Below are 20359 nucleotides of genomic sequence, written 5' to 3'. Positions count from 1 at the left end.
CCTCCCCCAGTCCCACACCCTCATCCCCTCCCAGTCCCACCACCTCACCCCTCCCTCCCCCTCCCACACCCATCCTCATTCAACCCCTCCACCAGTCTCACCCCCTCCCCCATTCCCACATCCTCACCCCTCCCCCAGTCCCACACTATTACCCCTCCCCCCAGTCCCCACTCACCCCTCCCCCCGTCCCACACCATTACCCCTCCCACCCCTCCCCCAGTCCCCACCCCTCCCCCTCCCACACCCCTCCCCCAGTCCACCCCCTCACCCCCTCCCCCAGTCCCACACCCCCACCCCTCCCCCAGTCCCACACTCTCACCCCTCCCCCTCCCACCGCCCCAGTCCCACACCCTCACCCCTCCCCCAGTCCCACCCCCTCACCCCTCCCCAGTCCCACACCATTACCCCCCCCCCCAGTCCCACACCCTCACCCCTCCCCCCAGTCCCACACCCTCACCCCTCCCCCAGTCCCACAACCTCACCCCTCCCCCAGTCCCACACCCTCACCCCTCCCCCAGTCTTGCACCATTACCCCTCCCCCAGTCCCACACACTCCCCCCTCCCCCAGTCCCACACCCTCCCCCTCCCCCAGTCCCACACCCTCACCCCTCCCCCAGTCCCACAACCCTCCCCCAGTCCCACACCCCTCTCCCAGTCCTACACTCCTCCCCCAGTCCCACTCCCTTACCCCTCCCCCAGTCCCACTCCCTTAGCCCTCCCCCAGTCCCACACCCTCACCCCTCCCCCCAGTCCCACAACCCTCCCCCAGTCCCACATCCCTCTCCCAGTCCCACATCCCTCCCCCAGTCGCACTCCCTTACCCCTCCCCCAGTCCCACACCCTTAGCCCTCCCCCAGTCCCACACCCTCACCCCTCCCCCAGTCCCACACCCTTACCCCTCCCCCAGTCCCACACCCTTACCCCTCCCCCAGTACCACTCCCTTACCCCTCCCCCACCCTCCCACACCTTTAACCCTCACCCCCCCACCATCTCCTTACCCGTAGCCTCCATCCCCACCATCACACTGTCACTCCTCCCCCAGCGCCCACCCTCAGCCACCCAGTTCCGCACACTTACCCCTCCCTCTGTCACCGTTTTTGTAGCCCCTCATCCACATCCCAGCTCCCCTAGACCCCACTGAGACTGAGGTACTGAGGGGGTGCAGCACTGTCGGAGGGGCAGTTCTGAGGGAGCGCCGCACTGTCGGAGGAGCAGTACTGTGGGAGCGCCGCACTGTCGGAGGAGCAGTACTGTGGGAGCGCCGCACTGTCGGAGGGGCAGTACTGAGGGAGCGCCGCACTGTCGGAGGGGCAGTACTGAGGGAGAGCCGCACTGTCGGAGGGGCAGAACTGAGGGAGCGCCGCACTGTCGGAGGGGCAGTACTGAGGGAGTGTCTCACTGTCGGAGGGCAGTACTGAGGGAGAGCCGCACTGTCGGAGGGGCAGTACTGAGGGAGCGCCGCACTGTCGGAGGGGCAGTACTGAGGGAGCGCCGCACTGTCGGAGGGGCAGTACTGAGGGAGCGCCGCACTGTCGGAGGGGCAGTACTGAGGAGGCGCCGCACTGTCGGAGGGGCAGTACTGAGGGAGTGCCGCACTGTCGGAGGGGCAGTACTGAGGGAGTGCCGCACTGTCGGAGGGGCAGTACTGAGGGAGTGCCGCGCTGTCGGAGGGGCAGTACTGAGGGAGTGTCTCGCTGTCGGAGGGGCAGTACTGAGGGAGAGCCGCACTGTCGGAGGGGCAGTACTGAGGGAGCGCCGCACTGTCGGAGGGGCAGTACTGAGGGAGCGCCGCACTGTCGGAGGGGCAGTACTGAGGGAGCGCCGCACTGTCGGAGGGGCAGTACTGAGGGAGCGCCGCACTGTCGGAGGGGCAGTACTGAGGGAGCGCCGCACTGTCGGAGGGGCAGTACTGAGGGAGTGCCGCACTGTCGGAGGGGCAGTACTGAGGGAGTGCCGCACTGTCGGAGGGGCAGTACTGAGGGAGTGCCGCACTGTCGGAGGAGGCAGTACTGAGGGAGTGCCGCCCCGCCCCGCCCCGCTTCTCACCACAGTATGAGGTTTTGCCCCCCGGGGCGCAGCTCATGTCCAACAGCTTCTCGTTCTCCTGTGGAGCCAGGGCCCATGACCGGCAGCAGGCTGGAGGCCCCCTGGAGCATGTAGTGACCCGCTAGGTACTCGGGTGTGGCACCTAGGGGACAGAGAGATGGAGTGAGTGAGCGAGAGAGAGGACTGGGGGGGGAGGGAGCGAGGGAGAGAGACGGGGGGGGGAGAGCAAGGGAGAGAGACGGGGGGGGGGAGCAAAGGAGAGAGACGGGGGGGGGGAGCGAGAGAGAGAGAGACGGGGGGGGGAGCGAGAGAGAGAGAGACGGGGGGGGAGCGAGGGAGAGAGACGGGGGGGGAGCGAGAGAGAGAGAGACACGGAGAGGGAGTGAGACAGAGAGACGGACAGAGAGAGAGAGAGTGGGAGAGCGAGGGAGAGCGGGAGCGAGAGGGAGACGGAGAGGGAGCGAGACAGAGAGAGTGGGAGAGCGAGGGAGAGAGGGAGAGCGGGAGCGAGAGGGAGAGGGAGACGGAGAGGGAGCGAGAGAGAGACGGAGAGGGAGCAAGAGAGAGACGGAGAGGGAGCGAGAGAGAGACGGAGAGGGGGGAGCGAGAGACGGAGAGGGAGAGACGGAGAGGGAGAGAGAGACGGAGAGCAAGCGAGAGAGAGAGAGACGGAGAGGGAACGGAGTGAGAGAGTGGGGGGGGAGCGAGAGAGAGAGATGGGGGGGAGCGAGAGAGAGAGACGGGGGGGGGAGCGAGAGAGAGAGACGGGGGGGGGGAGGAACGAGAGAGACGGAGAGAGTGTGAGAGAGAGAGAGACGGAGAGAGAGAGACGGAGATGGAGCGAGAGAGAGAGATGGAGAGGGAGCGAGAGAGAGAGAGAGAGAGAGAGACGGAGAGGGAATGAGAGAGAGACGGAGAGGGAGCGAGAGAGAGAGAGACTTAGAGGGAGCGAGAGAGAGAGAGAGACGGAGAGAGAGCGAGAGAGAGAGAGACGGAGAGGGAGCGAGAGAGAGAGAGACGGAGAGAGAGAGCCGGAGATGGAGCGAGAGAGAGAGAGAGAGAGACGGAGAGGGAGCGAGAGAGAGGGAGAGAGACGGAGAGGGAGTGAGAGAGAGACGGAGAGGGAGCGAGAGAGAGAGAGACTTAGAGGGATTGAGAGAGAGAGAGAGAGAGACGGAGAGAGAGCGAGAGAGAGAAAGACGGAGAGGGAGCGAGAGAGAGAGAGACGGAGAGGGAGGGAGCGAGCGAGAGAGAGAGAGACGGAGAGGGAGCGAGCGAGAGAGAGAGACGGAGAGGGAGCGAGAGAGAGAGAGAGACTTAGAGGGAGCGAGAGAGAGAGAGAGAGAGAGCGAGAGAGAGAGAGACGGAGAGAGAGCGAGAGAGAGAGAGACGGAGAGGGAGCGAGAGAGAGAGAGACGGAGAGGGAGGGAGCGAGCGAGAGAGAGACAGAGAGGGAGGGAGCGAGAGAGAGAGACGGAGAGGGAGCGAGCGAGAGAGAGAGACGGTGAGGGAGCGAGCAAGAGAGAGAGACGGAGAGGGAGCGAGAGAGAGAGAGAGACGGAGAGGGAGAGGGAGCGAGAGACGGAGAGGGAGCGAGAGAGAGAGAGAGAGACGGAGAGGGAGCGAGAGAGAGAGAGACTTAGAGGGAGCGAGAGAGAGAGACGGAGAGAGAGCGAAAGAGAGAGAGAGAGAGACGGAGAGGGAGCGAGCGAGAGAGAGAGACGGAGAGGGAGCGAGCGAGAGAGAGAGACGGAGAGGGAGCGAGCAAGAGAGAGAGACGGAGAGGGAGCGAGCAAGAGAGAGAGACGGAGAGGGAGCGAGAGAGAGAGAGAGATGGAGAGGGAGAGGGAGCGAGAGACGGAGAGGGAGCGAGAGAGAGAGAGACGGAGAGGGAGCGAGAGAGAGACTTCGAGGGAGCGAGAGAGAGAGACGGAGAGAGAGCGAAAGAGAGAGAGAGAGACGGAGAGGGAGCGAGCGAGAGAGAGAGACGGAGAGGGAGCGAGCGAGAGAGAGAGATGGAGAGGGAGCGAGCGAGAGAGAGAGACGGAGAGGGAGCGAGCGAGAGAGAGAGACGGAGAGGGAGCGAGAGAGAGAGAGAGACGGAGAGGGAGCGAGCGAGAGAGAGAGACGGAGAGGGAGCGAGAGAGAGAGAGAAGACCCAAAAAACACAGTACAGGTTGTCTCGATAACCCCCCTCGAACCAGCCCCCCCCCACCTCTCTCTAACCCCCCCACACACAGCTCTCTAACCCCCCCCCCACACAGCTCTCTAACCCCCCCCACACAGCTCTCTAACCCCCCCCACACACACAGCTCTCTAACCCCCCCTACACACACAGCTCTCTAACCCCCCCCGACACAGCTCTCTAACCCCTCCCCCCACACAGCTCCCTAACCCCTCCCCCCACACACAACTCTCTAACCTCCCCCGCCACACACAGCTCTCTAACCCCCCCACACACAGCTCTCTAACCCCCCACCACACAGCTCTCTAACCCCCCCCACACACAACTCTCTAACCCCCCCCCCCACACAGCACTCTAACCCCCCCCCCACATACAACTCTCTAACCCCCCCACACACAGCTCTCTAACCCCCCCACACACAGCTCTCTAACCCCCCCCCCACACACAACTCTCTAACCCCCCCCCACACAGCACTCTAACCCCCCCATATACAACTCTCTAACCCCCCCCACACACAGCTCTCTAACCCCCCCCACACAGCACTCTAACCCCCCACACAGCTCTCTAACCCCCCCCCCCCCACACAGCTCTCTAACCCCCCCGCACACACAGCTCTCTAACCCCCCCCCCACACACACAGCTCTCTAACCCCCCCCCCACACACACAGCTCTTTAACCCCCCCCACACACAGCTCTCTAACCCCCCCCACACACAGCTCTATAACCCCCCCCACACACAGCTCTCTAACACCCCCCACACAGATCTCTAACCCCCCCCCCCACACACAGCTCTCTAACCCCCCCCACACACAGCTCTATAACACCCCCACACACAGCTCTCTAACCCCCCCCCCACACACAGCTCTCTAACCCCCCCCACACACAGATCTCTAACCCCCCCCCCACACACAGCTCTCTAACCCCCCCCCCACACAGCTCTCTAACCCCCCCCCCCCCACACAGCTCTCTAACCACCCCCCCCACACAGCTCTAACCCCCCCCCACACAGCTCTCTAAACCCCCCCCACACACAGCTCTCTAACCGCCCCCACACACAGCTCTCTAACCCCCCCCCCCACACACAGCTCTGTAACCCCCCCCCCACACAGCTCTAACCCCCCCCCACACAGCTCTCTAACCCCCCCCACAGCTCTCTAACCCCCCCCACACACAGCTCTCTAACCCCCCCACACACACAGCTCTCTAACCCCCCCCACACACAGCTCTCTAACCACCCCCCCCACACAGCTCTAACCCCCCCCCACACAGCTCTCTAAACCCCCCCACACACAGCTCTCTAACCCACCCCCACACACAGCTCTCTAACCCCCCCCACACACACAGCTCTCTAACCCCCCCCACACACAGCTCTCTAACCCCCCCCCCCACACACACCACTCTAACCCCCCACACAGCTCTCTAACCCTCCCCCCACACAGCTCTCTAACCCTCCCCAAACACAACTCTCTAACCCCCCTACACAAACCTCTCTAACCCCCCCCCCCCCACACACAGCTCTCTATCCCCCCCCACATACAGCTCTCTAACCCCCCCCACACACAGCTCTGTAACCCCCCCCCCACACAGCTCTGTAACCCCCCCCACATACAACTCTCTAACCCCCCCACACACAGCACTCTAACCCTCCACACAGCTCTCTAACCCCCCCCACACACAACTCTCTAACCCCCCCCCACACACAGCTCTCTAACCCCCCCCCACACACAGCTCTCTAACCCCCCCCACACAGCTCTGTAACCCCCCCCACACAGCTCTGTAACCCCCCCCACATACAACTCTCTAACCCCCCACACACACAACTCTCTAACCTCCCCCACACACAGCTCTCTAATCCCCACCCCCCACACACAGCTCTCTAACCCCCCCCCACACACAGCTCTCTAACCCCCCCCACACACAGCTCTCTAACCCCCCCGCCACACACAGCTCTCTAACCCCCCCCACACACAGCTCTCTAACCCCCCCCACACACAGCTCTCTAACCCCCCCCCACACAGCTCTCTAACCCCCCCCCCCCACACAGCTCTCTAACCCCCCCCCACACAGCTCTCTAACCCCCCCCCCACACAGCTCTCAAACCCCCCCACACACACAGCTCTCTAACCCCCCACACACACAGCTCTCTAACCCTTCCCACACACAGCTCTCTAACCCCCCCACACACAGCACTCTAACCCCCACACAGCTCTCTAACCCCCCCCCACACAGCTCTCTAACCCCCCCCCCACACAGCACTCTAACCCCCCACACAGCTCTCTAACCCCCCCCACACACAGCTCTCTAACCGCCCCCACACACAGCTCTCTACCGCCCCCACACACAGCTCTCTAACCCCCCCCACACAGCTCTCTAACCCCCCACACACCAGCTCTCTAACCCCCCCCACACACAGCTCTCTAACCCCCCCCCCCCCCCACACATAGCACTCTAACCCCCCCACACAGCTCTCTAACCCTCCCCCCACACAGCTCTCTAACCCTCCCCAAACACAACTCTCTAACCCCCCCCACACAAACCTCTCTAACCCCCCCCCCACACACAGCTCTCTATCCCCCCCCCACACACACAGCTCTCTAAACCCCCCCACATACAACTCTCTACCCCCCCCCACACAGCTCTCTAACCCCCCCCACACAGCTCTCTAACCCCCCCCACATACAGCTCTCTAACCCACCCCACACACAGCTCTCTAACCCCCCCCCCCACATACAACTCTCTAACCCCCCCACACACAACTCTCTAACCCCCCCCCACACACAGCTCTCTAACCCCCCCCCACACACAGCTCTCTAACCCCCCCCCCACACACAACTCTCTAACCCCCCACACACAGCACTCTAACCCCCCACCACATGCAACTCTCTAACCCCCCCCACACACAGCTCTCTAACCCCCCCCCACACACACAGCTCTCTAAAACCCCCCCACATACAACTCTCTAACCCCCCCCCACACAGCTCTCTAACCCCCCCCACACAGCTCTCTAACCCCCCCCCCACACAGCTCTCTAACCACCCCCACACACACAGCTCTCTAACCACCCCCACACACAGCTCTCTAACCCCCCCCCACACACAGCTCTCTAACCACCCCCACACACAGCTCTCAAACCCCCCCACACACACAGCTCTCTAACCCCCCACACACACAGCTCTCTAACCCCCCCCCCCACACAGCTCTCTAACCCCCCCCCCACACAGCTCTCCAACCCTTCCCACACACAGCTCTCTAACCCCCCCCACACACAGCTCTCTAACCCCCCCCCCACACACAGCACTCTAACCCCCCACACAGCTCTCTAACCCCCCCCACACACAGCTCTCTAACCCCCCCCCCACACACAGCTCTCTAACCGCCCCCACACACAGCTCTCTAACCCCCCCCCCCCACACAGCACTTTAACCCCCACACAGCTCTCTAACCCCCCCCACACACAGCTCTCTAACCCCCCCACACACACAGCTCTCTAACCCCCCCCACACACAGCTCTCTAACCCCCCCCCCCCCCACACACAGCACTCTAACCCCCCACACAGCTCTCTAACCCTCCCCAAACACAACTCTCTAACCCCCCCCACACAAACCTCTCTAACCCCCCCCCCCACACACAGCTCTCTATCCCCCCCCACACACACAGCTCTCTAAACCCCCCCACATACAACTCTCTAACCCCCCCCCACACAGCTCTCTAACCCCCCCCACACAGCTCTCTAACCCCCCCCACATACAGCTCTCTAACCCCCCCCACACACAGCTCTCTAACCCACCCCCCACACAGCTCTCTAACCCCCCCGCACACACAGCTCTCTAACCCCCCCCCCACACACACAGCTCTCTAACCCCCCCCCCCACACACAGCTCTTTAACCCCCCCCACACACAGCTCTCTAACCCCCCCCACACACAGCTCTCTAACCCCCCCCCACACACAGCTCTCTAACCCCCCCCCCACACAGCACTCTAACCCCCCACACAGCTCTCTAACCCCCCCCCCACACACAGCTCTCTAACCACCCCCACACACAGCTCTCTAACCCCCCCCACACACAGCTCTCTAACCACCCCCACACACAGCTCTCAAACCCCCCCACACACACAGCTCTCTAACCCCCCACACACACAGCTCTCTAACCCCCCCCCCCCACACAGCTCTCTAACCCCCCCCCCACACAGCTCTCCAACCCTTCCCACACACAGCTCTCTAACCCCCCCCACACACAGCTCTCTAACCGCCCCCCCCACACACAGCACTCTAACCCCCCACACAGCTCTCTAACCCCCCCCACACACAGCTCTCTAACCCCCCCCCCCACACACAGCTCTCTAACCGCCCCCACACACAGCTCTCTAACCCCCCCCACACACAGCTCTCTAACCGCCCCCACACACAGCTCTCTAACCCCCCCCCCCACACAGCACTTTAACCCCCACACAGCTCTCTAACCCCCCCCACACACAGCTCTCTAACCCCCCCACACACACAGCTCTCTAACCCCCCCCACACACAGCTCTCTAACCCCCCCCCCCCCACACACAGCACTCTAACCCCCCACACAGCTCTCTAACCCTCCCCAAACACAACTCTCTAACCCCCCCCACACAAACCTCTCTAACCCCCCCCCCACACACAGCTCTCTATCCCCCCCCCACACACACAGCTCTCTAAACCCCCCCACATACAACTCTCTAACCCCCCCCCACACAGCTCTCTAACCCCCCCCACACAGCTCTCTAACCCCCCCCACATACAGCTCTCTAACCCCCCCCACATACAGCTCTATAAGCCCCCCCACACACAGCTCTCTAACCCCCCCCACACAGATCTCTAACCCCCCCCCCCACACACAGCTCTCTAACCCCCCCCACACACAGCTCTATAACCCCCCCCACACACAGCTCTCTAACCCCCCCCCCCACACACAGCTCTCTAACCCCCCCCACACACAGATCTCTAACCCCCCCCCACACACACAGATCTCTAACCCCCCCCCCACACAGCTCTCTAACCCCCCCCCCCCACACAGCTCTCTAACCCCCCCCCCACACAGCTCTAACCCCCCCCACACAGCTCTCTAACCCCCCCCACACACAGCTCTCTAACCGCCCCCACACACAGCTCTCTAACCCCCCCCCCACACAGCTCTCTAACCCCCCCCACAGCTCTCTAACCCCCCCCCCCACACAGCTCTAACCCCCCCCCACACAGCTCTCTAACCCCCCCCACACACAGCTCTCTAACCCCCCCCACACACAGCTCTCTAACCGCCCCCACACACAGCTCTCTAACCCCCCCCCACACACAGCTCTCTAACCCCCCCCCACCCACACACAGCACTCTAACCCCCCACACAGCTCTCTAACCCTCCCCCCACACAGCTCTAACCCCCCCCCACACAGCTCTCTAACCCCCCCCACACACAGCTCTCTAACCCCCCCACACACACAGCTCTCTAACCCCCCCCCACCCACACACAGCACTCTAACCCCCCACACAGCTCTCTAACCCTCCCCCCACACAGCTCTCTAACCCTCCCCAAACACAACTCTCTAACCCCCCCTACACAAACCTCTCTAACCCCCCCCCCCACACACAGCTCTCTATCCCCCCCCACATACAGCTCTCTAAACCCCCCCACATACAACTCTCTAACCCCCCACACACAGCTCTCTAACCCCCCCCCACACAGCTCTCTAACCCCCCCCACATACAGCTCTCTAACCCCCCCCCCACACACAGCTCTCTAACCCCCCCCCACACACAGCTCTCTAACCCCCCCACACACAGCACTCTAACCCTCCACACAGCACTCTAACCCTCCACACAGCTCTCTAACCCCCCCCCACACACAGCTCTGTAACCCCCCCCACATACAACTCTCTAACCCCCCCACACACAGCACTCTAACCCTCCACACAGCTCTCTAACCCCCCCCACACACAACTCTCTAACCCCCCCCCCACACACAGCTCTCTAACCCCCCCCACACACAGCTCTCTAACCCCCCCCCCACACAGCTCTGTAACCCCCCCCACATACAACTCTCTAACCCCCCCCACATACAACTCTCTAACCCCCCACACACACAACTCTCTAACCTCCCCCACACACAGCTCTCTAATCCCCCCCCCCCACACACAGCACTCTAACCCCCCACCACATCCAACTCTCTAACCCCCCCCACACACAGCTCTCTAACCCCCCACACAGCTCTCTAACCCCCCCCCACACACAGCTCTCTAACCCCCCCCACACACAGCTCTCTAACCCCCCCCACACACAGCTCTCTAACCCCCCCCCACACACAGCTCTCTAACCCCCCCCACACACAGCTCTCTAACCCCCCCCACACACAGCTCTCTAACCCCCCCCCACACACAGCTCTCTAACCCCCCCCACACACAGCTCTCTAACCCCCCCCACACACAGCTCTCTAACCCCCCCCCACACACAGCTCTCTAACCCCCCCACACACAGCTCTCTAACCCCCCCCACACACAGCTCTCTAACCCCCCCCCCCACACAGCTCTCTAACCCCCCCCCACACAGCTCTCTAACCCCCCCCCACACAGCACTCTAACCCCCCACACAGCTCTCTAACCCCCCCACACACAGCTCTCAAACCCCCCCACACACACAGCTCTCTAACCCCCCACACACACAGCTCTCTAACCCCCCCCCACACAGCTCTCTAACCCCCCCCCCACACAGCTCTCTAACCCCCCCCACACACAGCTCTCTAACCCCCCCCCCACACAGCTCTCTAACCCCCCCCACACACAGCACTCTAACCCCCCACACAGCTCTCTAACCCCCCCCACACAGCTCTCTAACCGCCCCCACACACAGCTCTCTAACCCCACCCCCCAACACAGCTCTCTAACCCCCCCCCCACACAGCACTCTAACCCCCCACACAGCTCTCTAACCCCCCACACACACAGCTCTCTAACCCCCCCACACACACAGCTCTCTAACCCCCCCCACACACAGCTCTCTAACCCCCCCCCCCCACACACAGCACTCTAACCCCCCACACAGCTCTCTAACCCTCCCCCCACACAGCTCTCTAACCCTCCCCAAACACAACTCTCTAACCCCCCCCCACACAAACCTCTCTAACCCCCCCCCCCACACACACAGCTCTCTAAACCCCCCCACATACAACTCTCTAACCCCCCCCCACACAGCTCTCTAACCCCCCCCACACAGCTCTCTAACCCCCCCCACATACAGCTCTCTAACCCCCCCCCACACACAGCTCTCTAACCCCCGCCCCACACAGCTCTCTAACCCCCCCCACATACAACTCTCTAACCCCCCCACACACAACTCTCTAACCCCCCCCCACACACAGCTCTCTAACCCCCCACACACACACAACTCTCTAACCTCCCCCACACACAGCTCTCTAATCCCCCCCCCCCCACACACAGCTCTCTAACCCCCGCCCCACACAGCTCTCTAACCCCCCCCACATACAACTCTCTAACCCCCCCACACACAACTCTCTAACCCCCCCCCACACACAGCTCTCTAACCCCCCACACACACACAACTCTCTAACCTCCCCCACACACAGCTCTCTAATCCCCCCCCCCCCACATACAACTCTCTAACCCCCCCCCACACACAACTCTCTAACCCCCCCCACACAGCACTCTAACCCCCCACCACATGCAACTCTCTAACCCCCCCCACACACAGCACTCTAACCCCCCACACAGCTCTCTAACCCCCCCCCCCCCACACACAGCTCTCTAACCACCCCCACACACAGCTCTCTAACCCCCCCACACACAGCTCTCAAACCCCCCCACACACACAGCTCTCTAACCCCCCACACACACAGCTCTCTAACCCCCCCCCCACACAGCACTCTAACCCCCCCCCCCCCACACAGCTCTCTAACCCTCCCCCCACACAGCTCTCTAACCCTCCCCAAACACAACTCTCTAACCCCCCCTACACAAACCTCTCTAACCCCCCCCCCACACACAGCTCTCTATCCCCCCCCCCACACAGCTCTCTAACCCTCCCCAAACACAACTCTCTAACCCCCCCTACACAAACCTCTCTAACCCCCCCCCCACATACAGCTCTCTAACCCCCCCCACACACAGCTCTCTAACCCCCCCCCCCCACACAGCTCTGTAACCCCCCCCACATACAACTCTCTAACCCCCCCACACACAGCACTCTAACCCTCCACACAGCTCTCTAACCCCCCCCACACACAACTCTCTAACCCCCCCCACACACAACTCTCTAACCCCCCCCCCCACACACAGCTCTCTAACCCCCCCCACACACAGCTCTCTAACCCCCCCCCCACACAGCTCTGTAACCCCCCCCACATACAACTCTCTAACCCCCCACACACACAACTCTCTAACCTCCCCCACACACAGCTCTCTAATCCCCCCCCCCCCCCACACACAGCTCTCTAACCCCCCCCACACAGCACTCCAACCCCCCACCACATCCAACTCTCTAACCCCCCCCACACACAGCTCTCTAACCCCCCACACAGCTCTCTAACCCCCCCCCACACACAGCTCTCTAACCCCCCCCACACACAGCTCTCTAACCCCCCCCACACACAGCTCTCTAACCCCCCCCCCACACACAGCTCTCTAACCCCCCCCACACACAGCTCTCTAACCCCCCCCACACACAGCTCTCTAACCCCCCCCCACACAGCTCTCTAACCCCCCCCCCCACACAGCTCTCTAACCCCCCCTCACACAGCTCTCTAACCCCCCCCCACACAGCACTCTAACCCCCCACACAGCTCTCTAACCCCCCCACACACAGCTCTCTAACCCCCCACACACACAGCTCTCTAACCCCCCCCCACACAGCTCTCTAACCCCCCCCCCCACACAGCTCTCTAACCCCCCCCACACACAGCACTCTAACCCCCCACACAGCTCTCTAACCCCCCCCACACAGCTCTCTAACCCCCCCCCCACACAGCTCTCTAACCCCCCCCACACACAGCACTCTAACCCCCCACACACACAGCTCTCTAACCCCCCCCACACACAGCTCTCTAACCGCCCCCACACACAGCTCTCTAACCCCCCCCCCCCACACACAGCACTCTAACCCCCCGCACAGCTCTCTAACCCTCCCCCCACACAGCTCTCTAACCCTCCCCAAACACAACTCTCTAACCCCCCCCCACACAAACCTCTCTAACCCCCCCCCCACACACAGCTCTCTATCCCCCCCCACACACACAGCTCTCTAAACCCCCCCACATACAACTCTCTAACCCCCCCCACACAGCTCTCTAACCCCCCCCACACAGCTCTCTAACCCCCCCCACATACAGCTCTCTAACCCCCCCCACACACAGCTCTCTAACCCCCCCCCCCCACACAGCTCTCTAACCCCCCCCACATACAACTCTCTAACCCCCCCACACACAACTCTCTAACCCCCCCCACACACAGCTCTCTAACCCCCCACACACACACAACTCTCTAACCTCCCCCACACACAGCTCTCTAATCCCCCCCCCCCACACACAACTCTCTAACCCCCCCCCACACACAACTCTCTAACCCCCCCCACACAGCACTCTAACCCCCCCCCCCCACACACAACTCTCTAACCCCCCCCACACAGCACTCTAACCCCCCACACAGCTCTCTAACCCCCCCCCCACACACAGCTCTCTAACCACCCCCACACACAGCTCTCTAACCCCCCCACACACAGCTCTCAAACCCCCCCACACACACAGCTCTCTAACCCCCCACACACACAGCTCTCTAACCCCCCACACACACAGCTCTCTAACCCCCCCCCACACAGCTCTCTAACCCCCCCCCCCACACAGCTCTCTAACCCTTCCCACACACAGCTCTCTAACCCCCCCCACACACAGCTCTCTAACCCCCCCTCCACACACAGCACTCTAACCCCCCACACAGCTCTCTAACCCCCCCCACACACAGCTCTCTAACCCCCCCCCACACACAGCTCTCTAACCGCCCCCACACACAGCTCTCTAACCCCCCCCACACACAGCTCTCTAACCGCCCCCACACACAGCTCTCTAACCCCCCCCCCCCCACACACAGCTCTCTAACCCCCCCCACACACAGCTCTCTAACCCCCCCCCCACACACACAGCTCTCTAAACCCCCCCACATACAACTCTCTAACCCCCCCCACATACAAGTCTCTAACCCCCCCCACATACAGCTCTCTAACCCCCCCCACACACAGCTCTCTAACCCCCCCCACATACAACTCTCTAACCCCCCCACACACAGCACTCTAACCCTCCACACAGCTCTCTAACCCCCCCCCACACACAACTCTCTAACCCCCCCCACACGCAGCTCTCTAACCCCCCCCACACACAGCTCTCTAACCCCCCCCACACACAGCTCTCTAACCCCCCCCACATACAACTCTCTAACCCCCCCACACAGCTCTCTAACCCCCCCCACATACAACTCTCTAACCCCCACACACAGCTCTCTAATCCCCCCCCCCCACACACAACTCTCTAACCCCCCCCACACAGCACTCTAACCCCCCACCACATGCAACTCTCTAACCCCCCCCACACACAGCTCTCTAACCCCCCCCCCCACACAACTCTCTAACCCCCCCCACACAGCACTCTAACCCCCCCCCCACACACAACTCTCTAACCCCCCCCACACAGCACTCTAACCCCCCACACAGCTCTCTAACCCCCCCCCCACACACAGCTCTCTAACCACCCCCACACACAGCTCTCTAACCCCCCCACACACAGCTCTCAAACCCCCCCACACACACAGCTCTCTAACCCCCCACACACACAGCTCTCTAACCCCCCACACACACAGCTCTCTAACCCCCCCCCACACAGCTCTCTAACCCCCCCCCCCACACAGCTCTCTAACCCTTCCCACACACAGCTCTCTAACCCCCCCCACACACAGCTCTCTAACCCCCCCTCCACACACAGCACTCTAACCCCCCACACAGCTCTCTAACCCCCCCCACACACAGCTCTCTAACCCCCCCTCACACACAGCTCTCTAACCGCCCCCACACACAGCTCTCTAACCCCCCCCACACACAGCTCTCTAACCGCCCCCACACACAGCTCTCTAACCCCCCCCCCCCCACACACAGCTCTCTAACCCCCCCCACACACAGCTCTCTAACCCCCCCCCACACACACAGCTCTCTAAACCCCCCCACATACAACTCTCTAACCCCCCCCACATACAAGTCTCTAACCCCCCCCACATACAGCTCTCTAACCCCCCCCACACACAGCTCTCTAACCCCCCCCACATACAACTCTCTAACCCCCCCACACACAGCACTCTAACCCTCCACACAGCTCTCTAACCCCCCCCCACACACAACTCTCTAACCCCCCCCACACGCAGCTCTCTAACCCCCCCCACACACAGCTCTCTAACCCCCCCCACATACAACTCTCTAACCCCCCCACACAGCTCTCTAACCCCCCCCACATACAACTCTCTAACCCCCACACACAGCTCTCTAATCCCCCCCCCCCCCACACACAACTCTCTAACCCCCCCCACACGCAGCTCTCTAACCCCCCCCACACACAGCTCTCTAACCCCCCCCACATGCAACTCTCTAACCCCCCCCACACACAGCTCTCTAACCCCCCCCCCCACACAGCACTCTAACCCCCCACACAGCTCTCTAACCCCCCCCCCACACACAGCTCTCTAACCGCCCCCCCACACAGCTCTATAACCCCCCCCCCCACACAGAGCTCTCTAACCCCCCCCCACACAGCTCTCTAACCCCCCCCCCCACACAGCTCTCTAACCCCCCCCCACACACAGCTCTCTAACCCCCCCCCACACAGCTCTCTAACCCCCCCCCCCCCGACACAGCTCTCTAACCCCCCACACACAGCTCTCTAACCCCCCCCACACACAGCTCTCTAACCCCCCCCACACACAGCTCTCTAACCCCCCCCCACACACAGCTCTCTAACCCCCCCCCACACACAGCTCTCTAACCCCCCCCACACACAGCTCTATAACCCCCCCCCACACAGAGCTCTCTAACCCCCCCCCACACAGCTCTCTAACCCCCCCCCCCCACACAGCTCTCTAACCCCCCACACACACAGCTCTCTAATCCCCCCCCCACACAGCTCTCTAATCCCCCCCCCCCACACAGCTCTCTAACCCCCCCCACACAGCTCTCTAACCCCCCCCACACACAGCTCTATAACCCCCCCCCACACAGAGCTCTCTAACCCCCCCCCACACACAGCTCTCTAATCCCCCCCCCACACAGCTCTCTAACCCCCCCCCACACACAGCTCTCTAACCCCCCCCCCCCCACACAGCTCTCTAATCCCCCCCCCACACAGCTCTCTAACCCCCCCCACACACACAGCTCTCTAACCCCCCACACACACAGCTCTCTAACCCCCCCCCACACAGCTCTCTAACCCCCCCCCCCCACACAGCTCTCTAACCCCCCCACACACACAGCTCTCTAACCCCCCCCACACACACAGCTCTCTAACACCCCCCCCCCCCCCCCACACAGCTCTCTAACCCCCCCCCCCACACAGCACTCTAACCCCCCCACACAGCTCTCTAACCCCCCCACACACAGCTCTCTAACCCCCCACACACGCAGCTCTCTAACCCCCCCCACACACAGCTCTCTAACCCCCCCCCCACACAGCTCTCTAACCCCCCACACACACAGCCCTCTAACCCCCCCACACACACAGCTCTCTAACCCCCCCCACACACAGCTCTCTAACCCCCCCCACACACAGCTCTCTAACCCCCCCCACACAGCTCTCTAACCCCCCCACACACAGCTCTCTAACCCCCCCCACACACAGCTCTCTAACCCCCCCACACACAGCTCTCTAACCCCCCCCACACACAGCTCTCTAACCCCCCCACACACAGCTCTCTAACCCCCCCCACACACACAGCTCTCTAACCCCCCCACACACAGCTCTCTAACCCCCCCCACACACAGCTCTCTAACCCCCCCCACACACAGCTCTCACCCCTCACCCACACACTGCTCTCTAACCTCCCCCCCCACACACCTCCCCAACCTCCCCCCCCACACACCTCCCCAACCCCCCCCCCACACAGTTCTCTAACCCCCCACACAACACAGCTCCCTAACCCACCCCCACACACCTCCCCAACACCCCCCCCACACACCTCTCTAACCCCCCCCCACACAGCTCTCCAACCCCCCCCACAACACAGCTCCCTAACCCACCCCCACACACCTCCCCAACACCCCCCCCACACACCTCCCTAACCCCCCCCCCACACAGCTCTCTAACCCCCCCCACACACAGCTCCCTAACCCCCCCCACCACACAGCTCTCTAACCCCCCCCGCACAGCTCTCTCACCCCTCCCCACACAGCTCTCTAACCCCCCCCAAAACACAGCTCCCTAACCCACCCCCACACACCTCCCCAACCCCCCCCCACAACACAGCTCCCTAACCCCCCCCACACACCTCCCCAACCCCCCCCCACACACCTCCCTAACCCCCCCCCCACACACAGCTCTCTAACCCCCCCCACACACAGCTCCCTAACCCCCCCCCACACACCTCCCCAACCCCCCCCCACACACCTCTCTCACCCCTCCCCCACACACCTCTCTAACCACCCCCCGCACAGCTCTCTCACCCCTCCCCACACACCTCTCTAACCCCCCCCACAACACAGCTCCCTAACCCACCCCCACACACCTCCTCAACCCCCCCCACACACCTCTCTAACCACCCCCCGCACAGCTCTCTCACCCCCCCCCACACACCTCTCTAACCACCCCCCGCACAGCTCTCTCACCCCTCCCCACACAGCTCTCTAACCCCCCCCACAACACAGCTCCCTAACCCACCCCCACACACCTCTCTAACCCCCCACCACACAGCTCTCTAACCCACCCCACACACAGCTCCCTAACCCCCCCCCCACAACACAGCTCCCTAACCCACCCCCCCCACACACCTCTCTAACCCCCCCCACATACAGCTCTCTAACCCCCCCCCCACACACAGCTCTCTAACCCCCCCCCACACACCTCTCTAACCCCCCCCACACACCTCTCTAACCCCCCCCCACACACAGCTCCCTAACCCACCCCCACACACAGCTCTCTAACCCCCCCCCACACACCTCTCTAACCCCCCCCCCCACACAGCTCTCTAACCCCCCCCACACACAGCTCTCTAACCCCCCCCCACACACAGCTCTCTAACCCCCCCCCCACAACACAGCTCCCTAACCCACCCCCACACACCTCTCTAACCCCCCCCCACACACCTCTCTAACCCCCCCCCACACACCTCTCTAACCCCCCCCCACACACAGCTCCCTAACCCACCCCCACACACCTCCCCAACCCCCCCCCCCCACACACCTTTCTCACCCCTCCCCCACACTAATTTGAATATGTGGCACTGACCAATGGGGACGGAGGAATCGAAGATGACGAGCCCAGTCTTCGACCACTTGCCCAGTGGATCAAGATTCACCCCGCGGTTGATCAGCGCCTGGAAAAAAGGAGGCGGGGGGAACCAGACGGTTAGATCGGGAGACGAGGCACAGGGGTCGGGAGTCCCACTCTCCGACACAGGCCGGTCACCCAGAACCCTGGGATCATAATCCACGGAGCCGAGTTCAAGTCCCAGCACAGCGGTGGGGGAATTTCAATCCAGGGAAACAAATCGGGAATTAAAAAGCTGGTATCGGTAACGCGCCGCTAAAATAATTCGGCCAACGTTGCCGCCCACCTCTCCAATAAACACGCCCCCTCCCACCCCACCGTCCCTGCTAATTTTACTTTGGGAGTGGGGCCCTTTTAAAGGACGCTCGGGACATCCCAATTGCCACACACACGCCCTCTTTGCATCGAAAGCCACCCATTTGGCGGTGGGGTATCCCTGCGGTGCTGCCCGGCTTATAGGGAACAGTGCCTGCAGCCCTGCAGAAGCATTTATCCAACTCCTGTTTGCAAGCCACGATTGAGACTGTTTCCACCACCTTTTCAGGAGTCATCACCATCATAGGCAGTCCCTCGTGCACCAGTGCAGCCTACGGCCGCCTGAGGAACAGAGTGTTCGAAGACCAGGCCCTCAAATCTACCACCGAGCTCATGGTCTGCAGGGTTGTAGTGATACCCGCCCTCCTGTATGGCTCAGAGACATGGACCATGTACAGCAGGCACCTCAAGTCGCTGGAGAAATACCACCAACGCTGTCTCCGCAAGATCCTGCAAATCCCCCAGGAGGACAGACGCACCAACGTTAGCGTCCTCGACCAGGCCAACATCCCCAGCATCGAAGCACTGACCACACTCGACCAGCTCCGCTGGGCAGGCCACATTGTCCGCACGCCCCAGACACGAGACTCCAAAAGCAAGTGCTCTACTCGGAACTCCTTCACGGCAAGCGAGCCAAAGGTGGGCAGAGGAAACGTTACAAGGGACACCCTCCCTGATAAAGTGCAACATCCCCACCGACACCTGAGAGTCCCTGGCCCAAAGACCAGTCCGCCCCTAAGTGGAGGAAGTGCATCCGGGAGGGCGCTGAGCACCTCGAGTCTCGTTGCCGAGAGCGTGCAGAAAGCAAGCGCAGGCAGCGGAAGGAACGTGCGGCAAACCAGTCCCACCCTCCCCTTCCCTCAAAGACTATCTGTCTCACCTGTGACAGGGACTGTGGCTCTCGTATTGGAGTGTTCAGCCACCTAAGGACTCATGTTACGAGTGGAGCCAAGTCTTCCTCGATTCCGAGGGACTGCTTATGATGATGATGATCTGAGGCAGTCCCTCAAAATCGAGGAAGACTTGCTTCCACTCTAAAAGTGAGTTCTCAGGTGACTGAACGGGAACCACAGTCCCTGTCACAGGTGGGACAGACAGTGGTTGAGGGAAGGGGAGGGTGGGACTGGTTTGCCGCACGCTCCTTCCGCTGCCTGCGCTTGCTTTCTGCACGCTCTCGGCGACGAGACTCGAGGTGCTCAGCGCCCTCCCGGATGCACTTCCTCCACTTAGGGCGGACTGGTCTTTGGGCCAGAGTCTCCCAGGTGTCGGTGGGGATG

General features: G+C 62.3%; 1 protein-coding gene across 1 annotated transcript in view; it reads right to left on the bottom strand.

Moving 5' to 3' along the window:
- The window catches only part of nop2 (NOP2 nucleolar protein homolog (yeast)), a gene marked incomplete at its 5' end in the record, with an annotated part of 61137 nt that overhangs the window by 12119 nt on the left and 28659 nt on the right, over positions 1-20359 (bottom strand). Inside the window, 3 exon segments of the mRNA XM_070870025.1 lie at positions 2048-2120; positions 2122-2189; positions 18726-18813. Of these exon segments, the coding sequence (XP_070726126.1) occupies positions 2048-2120; positions 2122-2189; positions 18726-18813 (229 nt within the window).

The sequence above is a fragment of the Pristiophorus japonicus genome, unplaced genomic scaffold, assembly GCF_044704955.1.
Source record: "Pristiophorus japonicus isolate sPriJap1 unplaced genomic scaffold, sPriJap1.hap1 HAP1_SCAFFOLD_1090, whole genome shotgun sequence".
Taxonomy (NCBI): Eukaryota; Metazoa; Chordata; class Chondrichthyes; family Pristiophoridae; genus Pristiophorus; species Pristiophorus japonicus.
The sequence above is the reverse complement of the archived record's forward strand: the minus strand, read 5'-3'. Positions and strand labels throughout refer to the sequence as shown.